The 9,875-nt window shown below is 41.9% G+C and overlaps 1 protein-coding gene across 1 annotated transcript; it reads right to left on the bottom strand.

Moving 5' to 3' along the window:
* Window positions 1-1,675: 1,675 nt before the first annotated feature.
* On the bottom strand, window positions 1,676-7,273 carry LOC109208281. The gene is made up of 10 exons (XM_019371366.1): window positions 6,831-7,273; window positions 6,662-6,740; window positions 6,441-6,557; window positions 5,783-6,322; window positions 5,299-5,366; window positions 4,719-5,006; window positions 4,293-4,532; window positions 3,480-4,127; window positions 3,245-3,320; window positions 1,676-1,846 (listed from the first exon to the last, which is right to left on the bottom strand). Exons 1-10 carry the CDS (start codon window positions 7,271-7,273, stop codon window positions 1,676-1,678), a joined length of 2,670 nt encoding a protein of 889 aa, XP_019226911.1.
* Between the last annotated feature and the right edge of the window lie 2,602 nt (window positions 7,274-9,875).

The raw sequence follows: 9,875 nt of genomic DNA, 5'->3' as shown, positions 1-9,875 counted from the left end.
TATTCCCATATGTTCCTTTTGTTCGAAACAGTGATGTATTTATTTTGTATAACTACTCTTAGAAAAGCTTATGACTTGTACTACCGGTTTTGGGAATTGTAAATTGATTAGAGAAATTTCATTTGAAGTTAATAAATATCAATGTTATTTCAGTAAATATTAGGCTTACCTAGTTTAGAGACTAGGTGCCATCACGACTCCTTCGGAGGGATTTTTGGGTCGTGATAAACACCCTTGGAAAAGAACCAATGTTGAAAGAAAAACCAAGGGATACTACCTAACTACCTAAAAAAGAAAATCTTTTTGGTGTTTTTAATCGGACTTTAATCCCTCAAGAAAATTGTCCAACAAATCCATCGTCGGGAAAAGTCCAAGCTTTTTCTGATTTTTTTTCCTGATCTAGCTAATTTAAACTATGTTAATCTTAAACTAAGCTAAAAGGTGATAAAGAAAAAAAAAACAGAAACAAAACAGTAATACTAAAAAAAACAAAAGATTATACAATTACAGCTCAAAGAGTATTCCCCCACCCCACACTTAAATAATGCATAGTCCCCGATGCATAATAAACTCAAAAATAGAGTAAGGTGGAAAAAAAGAACTCCCTGCTAGTCGAAGTCTGCCTCCTCAGGGCGTCCACCAGCTGCGGAATGGGCTCATCATTAACTCCTAAGGGTACCAAAGCCACTGGCCCCGTAACTTCATCATCATCCGCATCCTCTTCATCAGATTCCTTGTGAGTGTTTTCATCCTCAGACGGATGAATGGGACTACCTGATGCTATGCCCAACATCTCCTTGGACGAACTGGAGAGCTCGCAATTGCGTGCGCTCCTCATCTGATGTCCCTAGCCTGCTCATAATAACATTAACGGTTTTGTAAAGATACCTGTTAAAATTTTCGTCCCTCTCATTCCTAGCAGCTTGGGTGAGCTTTGATGTGGACTCTAACAAGGATGTGATGTCTAGCAATGCCTTGGGTGCCTCCACTACCTCATCATAGCCTGGGTACTCCAGTACTCCAAAAGATAGCATGTACTGTGTCAGGAGGTTGCCATAAAAAAACCTTTTGATCCTCCCTCCAAAACGGGTGCGAGCCATCACCCCAAGCATGAGCTCACCCACATTTATGGGGCGCTCGATCATCAAAAAGTTGATCAAGCACACTCGAGCTCGAATGCACTCACTATTATGCTCCACAGGCATTAATCTAGCTTGCACAAAGTTCTGGCAAACTTTAGCCGTCATGTTGAAGTCAAACCTAAGCATTTCATGGTAAACATCCCCCTTTGTCCTCGTCCACTTTGCATTGGAATCAACGCCACAAAGTGTGTGACGTATTGCTTGGTAGCGTGGGCTTTCGACAAACTTTCTAAGCCTTCGCGGGTTCGGGTTATCAACTCCCAAAAAATGACATAAGGCCTCCCTATCTATTGGAATGTTCTTTCCTCTGACGCATGACTCATCCTCTATCGTGTCCCAGTTTGCATATAATTCTCGGACCATGCTTAGATTTGCGGGGCCCGGACATTCGAGGAACTTACCCATCTTCTTGTCGATCAATGTAGCAAGTACATCGGGGAAGCTCCGTTCTAAGGCCTTCACATTTATCCCCATCTCAGACACATACCTCCTGTATGGAACAAAAGTATCATTCCATTTCTTGGCGTCATCTCCTAAAAATTCCAACCGAGGCCGTGATTGCTTCGTAGACCCGCTAGCCACTTGCTTTCCCTTGGCTTGTCGGGAAGAGCTCTTGCATTTCTTGCGTTTCTTTGGAGGGGGAGGAGTAGTGGAGGACTTCCCCACCCTTTTCCTTTAGCGGCACTGTCACGAGCCATAGCAACCTGCACATGACAAACACACAGATGAGAGTGAATCAAGAAATTTTGCCTAAGGTCATTGTGAGGGGCAAAGAGGACCCCACACTTAAAACCAAAGGCTATGCATAATTGAATCACAATATTAGCTCAACAAGCATCAATGTGTCATCACATGGCTATAGGTACTCAAGACTTCCCTATGCCATACAATTCAATTAGTCTAACATGGCCGTAGCTTAACTATGGTGCAAGCATAACAAAGCTAATGTCTACATTACTACACTAATTTAGCATACTAACTATGACTTACAAAAATTTACAACAAGATACAACGCCCTCAAAACACCCCACACTTCTCCCAAACTCAAATACAACTACACTCAGCGACTTAGACTTCACCGGTGCTCAAATTTACTCTCTTAGGCATTTTAGCAAACACCTTGTGGGCATCAATTTTGTTCTTGTATTTCAGCAATGGTAGAACAAGGTGGCCCTCCCGAATTTACATGAAGTAGAGGGAATTTTAGTTTACTACTTCAAGCACAAAGTCACAATGAATTTTGGCACTAATTTTCGTGCATATTAAGGCCACCATATCAACAAGATATATCAAAGAAACCTATGGTATTTTGGGGTTGTTTGAGAAAGAAGACTAAACTTACCTAGAAAATTCAAAATACAAGAAAAGAGAACAAGAAGAACATACTTATGGGTCTTGAGATGGAATTGAGCAAGAGAAAGTTGAAGAATTTGATAACTTGAGAGACAACAAAACAAAAAAATTTGAAGAAGAAGAACCAAGAGAGAACGTGCGGAAGAGCTAGGCGTTTTTTTTTTTGAGGTTTTAGCTATTTTAATTTAAGTGGGAATGGGTTTGGGTAGTTGGGTATGGGTTAGGTTGTGTGTGTATATGGGTATGTGGTTGGGTTATTTGGGTTTGGGTCTTTTAATTTAACAAGAAGAAAAAAACGAAAACAGAAAAAAAAAAAAAAAAAATTACCTTACCTTACCCGCCAGCCCAGCGCCCCACGCTGGGGTTGGCGCTGAAATTCTGTTGCTCACTGTAAAGTGCGCCCCAGCCAGCGTGGGGCGCTGGGCTGGGCGCTCATTTTGCTGATTTTAATTATTTTTTTGGATAAAATCCCGACTACCCGAGCACTCAATACATTACACACACCCCACACCATCCCCACCTAAGACTTTATACAACTACAAACAAAACAAAAAAAATTAGTCTACTCTAACTAAAAGAAAATAACAACTAAGCTACGGAAGTAGTAAAAATTGGGTTGCCTCCCAACGAGCGCCTGATTTAACGTCGCGGCACGACTCAACACATTTTTAAGCATCGGCCAAGTCCACCGAGGTCTTATGACGTGCAATGTCACCACCCGAATAATGTTTTATTCTCTGGCCATTTACCAAGAAGGTACCACTTGAGCTCGTATCACGCAATTGCACAGCTCCATGAGGCTCACACTTACCACAACAAAAGGACCTGTCCAACGAGACTTAAGCTTTCCGGGGAAAAGCTTCAACCTCGAATGGAACAAGAGAACTTCTTGACCCGGCTCAAACTCTCGATGTTGGATGTGCTTGTCATACCACCTTTTAGTCTTTTCTTTATATAATTTGGTATTTTTCATTTGTGTGCAACCGAAACTCATCAAGCTCGTTGAGTTGCAGCAACCTCTTCTCACCAGCTAAGTCCATATCCATATTCAGCTTTTTAATTGCCCAATAGGCTTTTTCAAGCTCGACGGGCAAATGGCACGCCTTCCCATAAACTAATATATACAGAGAAGTACCTATGGGGGTCTTGTATGCAGTTTGATATGCGCATAATGCGTCGTCTAGCTTCACGGCCCAGTCCTTTCTATTTCCACTTACCGTTTTCTCTAGAATCTGCTTTACCTCTCTGTTTGAAACTACCACTTGACCACTCGTTTGGGGGTGATAGGCAGTGGAAACCTTGTGCTTAACTCCACACTTTGCAAGAACATTATTCAGCAATTTGTTGCAGAAGTGAGTTCCTCCGTGGCTTATCAACACTCTTGGAGTCCCAAAGCGTGAGAAGATGTGCTTCTTCACAAAGCTTACCACAACCTTTGCATTATTAGTAGGAAGAGCAATGGCCTCCACCCACTTAGAAACATAGTCGACCGCCACCAAGATGTACCTGTGACCATTAGAGTATGGGAACGGTCCCATGAAATCAATCCCCCAAATATCGAAAACCTCTACTACCAGAATATTTTGCAGAGGCATCTCGTGCTTCTTCATGATTGTTCCGATTCTTTGGCATCTATCACACTTTTTAACAAAAGCATGTGCATCCTTAAATAATTTTGGCCAATAAAAACCTGATTGTAGCACTTTTTGGGCGGTTGTATCCCCACCGTGATGATCTCCGTATGGCGAAGCGTGACAGTCATGTAGTATTGCGCCCATCTCCTCCTCAGGAACACACCTTCGTACCAACTGATACTGCTTATATAAGAATGGCTCATCCCATAAGTAGAACATCACATTATGTAGAAATCTGCTTCTATTATCAGGTGTCAAATCTGGTGGTGTCAGCCCACTTGCAATAAAATTCACATAATCTGCATACCATGGGGCTTCACTTGAGGTGATTGCTAATAATTGCTCATCAGGAAATGTCTCTTTGATTGACCCTCCTTCAGCTACATGGCTCCGATTTTCTAATCTGGACAAGTGATCAGCCACTTGATTCTCTGTCCCTTTTCGATCTCGGATCTCTAAGTCAAACTCTTGCAAGAGGAGGACCCAACGAATCAGCCTCGGCTTGGCGTCTTTCTTTTCAAACAAGTATCTGATAGCTGAATGATCTGTGTAGACGATGACTTTGGTTCACACTAGATAGGATTTGAACTTGTCAAACGCCCACACCACTGCAAGCAACTCTTTTTCAGTAACCGTGTAGTTCATCTGGGCTGGATTCAGAGTTTTGCTCGCATAGTAAATGGAGTGAAAGATTTTATTTCTCCTTTGCCCCAAAACAGCTCTGATTGCTATGTCACTCGCATCGCTCATCAACTCAAATGGCTGCTCCCAATCCGGAGCAATGACAATTGGTGCAGTTACTAATCTTCCCTTCAGCTCCTCAAATGCTTTCAGACAGGCATCATCAAACTTGAAGGAGACATCTTTCTTAAGAAGCCTGCACAAAGGAGAAGAAATTTACGAAAAATCTTTAATGAAACGACGATAAAAACCTGCATGGCCCAAGAAACTACGAATGACTTTTACTGATGTCGGTGGGGGCAATTTTTCAATCGCCTCCACCTTCGCTTTGTCCACCTGCAAACAGCTTTTGGACACCTTGTGCCCCAGGACTATACCTTCACGTACCATGAAATGACACTTTTCCCAGTTTAGCACCAAGTTTGTCTCTTCACACCTAGCAAGCACTTTATCAATTCATTAAACAATTATCAAAAGAACATCCAAACACAGAAAAATCATCCATGAACACTTCCACGAATCTTTCAACCATGTCAATAAAATAGCCATCATGCACCTTTGAAAAGTCGCAGGTGCATTACAGAGACCAAAGGGCATTCTCTTGAACGCATACGTGCCATAGGGACACGTAAATGTGGTTTTCTCTTGGTCCTCTGGGGCTATAGCAATCTGATTATACCCTGAATAACCATCTAAGAAACGGTAGTATTCCTGGCTAGCTAATCAATCAAGCATTTGGTCAATAAAGGGGAGAGGGAAGTGATCCTTGCGGGTGGCATTGTTTAATTTTCTATAATCTATGCAAATTCTCCATCCAGTGACAGTTCTTGTGGGAATCAAGTCATTATTTTCATTAACCACTACAGTCATCCCCCCTTTCTTAGGTACACATTGGACGAGGCTTACCTATTTGCTATCAGATATTGGAAATACAATACCTGCATCAAGCCACTTAATCACTTCTTTTCTTACCACCTCTTTCAAGATTGGATTTAGTCGGCGTTGTTGCTCTATACTTGGCTTGTGTCCATCCTCCATGAGGATTTTATGCATGCAGAAAGCTGGACTAATGCCTCTAATGTCAGACATCGTCCACCCAATTGCTCGCTTGTGGTCATGTAGCACTCTCAACAGCTTTTCTTCCTGCAATTTAGACAAGTCAGAAGAAACAATAACAGGTGAAGTGTCAGAACTGCCCAAATAAGCATATTGAAGGTGAGGGGGCAAGGGTTTGAGCTCCAATTTTGGAGCTTCCTCAATTGACGGCTTTGGAGGAGGCCCACTTGGCCTATTCAGGGGCTCAAAGGGATGTATCCCCTGCATGTAAGCACATGATGCATCTAGGATATGCATCATCTCCTCAACCTCCTCATCAATCTCCAAGCTATCAAACAACATAAGTGCTTTCTCTAAAGAATCGTCTAGATATACACTCGTGTCAAGAAGTTGCTCATCCACCTCCACAACAGATATCATCGAGAGCTCCTCATAATAGCGGGGGAAGTTGGATTGCTTTGTAGACATTAAAGACTGCTTCCTCGTCATCCACCCTCAAAATCATTTTTCCCTCTCTCACTTTAATAATTGCATCACCAGTAGCCAAGATAGGTCGTCCCAATATGATTGGAACCAATTCATCAGCCTCAAAATCTAGTATAATGAAGTCCGCAGGGAATATGAATTTCCCAATTTGCAGCAACACATCTTCAATCACTCCTTCAGGGTATGCTATGGACCTATCAGCCAGCTGCAACATCACAGTAGTTGGTCTTGGAGCTCCCAAACTCAATTGCTTGAACAAGGACAAGGGCATCAGATTTATGCTCGCCCCCAAATCGCAAAGAGCACGACCACATCAATATTACCAATTCGCACAGGAATGGTGAAGCTGCCAGGATCCTTAAGCTTTTGAGGGAGCTTGTTTTGGACCCTTGAAGTGCACTCCTCAGTAAATGCAACTGTCTCAAATTCAATCAATCTTCTCTTGTGAGCCACTATATCTTTTATGTACTTAGCATACTTTGGAATTTCATGAAGTACATCCACCAGTAGAATATTCAATTGAACCTGGCTCAACATAGAGAGAAATTTGCTGAACATGTGATCGTCATTCTTTTTCTGCAATCTCTGGGGGAAAGGTGGTGGTGGCCTTGTAGCATCCACTGGCTCTGAAGTTGCATCATTTTTCTTTGATTCGTGTGTTGCCTTAGGAATCAACTCCCCCTCAGGTATAGGCTTGTCTTTTCTCTTCTTTGGCACTTTCTCTAGTCCCCTCCCGTTTCTGAGTGTAACTGCATTAACTTGAGGATTCTTCTCTGTATCACTGGGGAGAGCGCCTGCAGGTCTAGTATTTTGATTTGTTGCTAACTGCCCCATTTGCCTCTCAAGATTTTTGAAATCGGTCCTGAGCTGTTGATTGTCAAGCAACAACTTCTTTAGCAAGTCATTTGTACTCTCTTCCATTTGTTGGGGTGGCTTCTGAGGTTGATTGAAATTTTCTTGGGGTCTATAATGATTCTGATTCGACTGATTTCCACTCCATGAGAAGTTGGGATGATTCTTCCAATTTGGATTATAAGTGTTCCCATATTGTGCATGCTGTTTTATTGGACCTCTTCTCTGTTGCCCCACATAGTATATGGATTCAGGATACGTGGGTCATATGTCACTCATATGACTGTCACCATATAGTTCGCAACAAATAGACATTTGTTGTAGATGTGTCATCAGTTGTGTTTGTTGCATTGTCATTCTGTTCATCTGATTTTCCAATTTTGCTATATCGGCTCTCATGGCTGAGAAGTCATCAAGTTCAATCAACCAAACTGCTTTCTGTTTAATTGCCCTTCGTGAATCCCCATCTCCTTGCCAATTATGATCATTAGCAGTGAAGTTATTTAGCAAGAGTTGGATTTCACTATACGGTCTCGCCATGCAACTACACCCATAAGCTGAATCAAGATTCATCTTTGATGCATCATCTAGCCCATCAACAAAAGTGTGACCCAATACCTCATCAGTCTGACAATGATGCGAGCAGTCTCTGAGTAGCTTCTTGTATCTTTCCCAAGCTTGACGAAGTGTCTCGCCATCCCTTTGTTCGAACCCAAGAATTTGACTCCTCAATGACTTTGTCTTCTTAGTGGGGAAGAACTTGATTAAGAATTTCCTTGCTAGTTCATCCCAAGTGTGGATTGAGTTCGCAGGCAACTTTTGCAACCATTCCTTAGCTTCCCCCAGCAGTGAAAAGGGAAATAGTGTCAGCCTAACATAGTCCTTGGAAATGTTCGGATAATTGTAAGTATCTGTAATTTCCAGGAAATTCTGAATGTGCCTCTGCGGGTCTTCATGAGATAGGCCCACATATTGCCCTGTGGACTGAATCAGCTGCACCATGTACTGTTTGAGTTCAAAATGCCCTGTGATATCAGGCTTCACAATAGCCTGAGTCATATTAGCAAGATTGGGCCTTGCGGCTTCAATCACCGCACGCTCTTCATTACCTGCCATCTCTATTGGCTGTGGTTGAACTACGATGTCCAACTCTCCTTCTATTCTAGTTCTAGCTTCGACTTCCCTTCTCACTCTGTGAAGTGTTCGTTCAATTTTAGGATCAAGAGGAAGGAGATTGTTTGCGCTTCTACTCCTCCGCATTCAAGAGAAGAGCCTGCGTTAACACAAACAAGGCAAACTGAAATTTAAAGCTTGAACAAATAACTAATAAAAGCTTAACTCAGTCAAGTTGCTAATTTCTAAGTCCCCGGCAACGGCGCCAAAAAACTTGTTGCAACCAAAGACACTCACGCAAGTGTACGCGGTCGTTAAGTAATAGAGTAGTGAGTAGAGTATCGTTCCCACAAAGACTTATGATTAACGTTTGACTGATCCAAACTCAATTAACTTATCGATTCAAGAGATTTCTCACAAGATATAAGTGACTAATTTACTACCCAAAATTATCAAGCAATGAATTAACTAGAAATCAAGCAAAACAAATAAACAATTTCGATTAACAATCAGTAGGAGAGAATATTCCAGGGTCACGGGTTAGCTAACAATCATATTGCGTTCTTGGCTTAGAATGACTAATTGATTTATATGGATTGTTGATTGACAGGATTGATGTTACTCTTAAGAATCTGTCGAGTCCTTACTCGCCTATTCAAGTTAACTTAATGCCTATATGTGTATGGAATTAAGATTAACAAGAATGCATTTACAATTCCTGTATTTCAATCAAGCAAGGCAATTAGGTATATGTCTATCCTAATTGCGAATCTGTTCCCCGATGCCCGGATTCAAGAACTTGCTCTATTTAATTCTATATGCAATCTAGAGTTCCCACTTTCGATTCAACTCTAGATTCGTAGATAGAATTTCACTGTTACCTACTCAGCAAAATAATTAAAAACAGAATTAATAAACAACCCAATATGATAAAATCAACTTCATCAAATTAAACTTCAAACATCAACAGTCATGTTTCACCCATGACCCTAGAACAATAGGGTTCTTAGCCACTCATGTTCATACAATCATCAAAAATAAGGTTTCAAACATAAAAATTAAAATCAATGAGTACTAGAAAAGGGATGAGAGAATTGATCAAATCCGTTTTCCCGAGTGTTTGGCTCTTTTGTTCTCCTCTCAAAGTCACGTTCCCCCCTTCAAAATAGGTTTAAGTTGGCTTTTATATCAGTTGGGGGCGTCTTGGGGGTTAAAATAATCGAGTCCTAGTCGAAACAGGACAACTTCACGTTCCGAGCGTCCAGGGCAGCGTGGGGCGCTAGCCTCGGCGCCAAAAATATTTAGGTTCTGTAAATTGCGCCACAGCCAGCGCCCCACGCTGGTTGTGGAACTCAAATTTCAGTTTTTGCTTTTTCTTCCCAATAACTTCAGGTTCCGAGCGTCCAGGGCAGCGTGGGGCGCTATCCCCGGCGCCAAAAGTATTTAGGTTCTGGAAATTGCGCAACAGCCAGCGCCCCACGCTAGCTGTGGAACTCAAATTTCAGTTTTTGCTTTTTCTTCCCAATTTCGCTCCAATTCGCGCCATTTTGTCCCAAAT

The sequence above is a fragment of the Nicotiana attenuata genome, unplaced genomic scaffold (assembly GCF_001879085.1).
Source record: "Nicotiana attenuata strain UT unplaced genomic scaffold, NIATTr2, whole genome shotgun sequence".
Classification (NCBI taxonomy): Eukaryota; Viridiplantae; Streptophyta; class Magnoliopsida; order Solanales; family Solanaceae; genus Nicotiana; species Nicotiana attenuata.
Note: the sequence above shows the minus strand (reverse complement) of the source record. Positions and strands in the feature narration are given on the sequence as shown.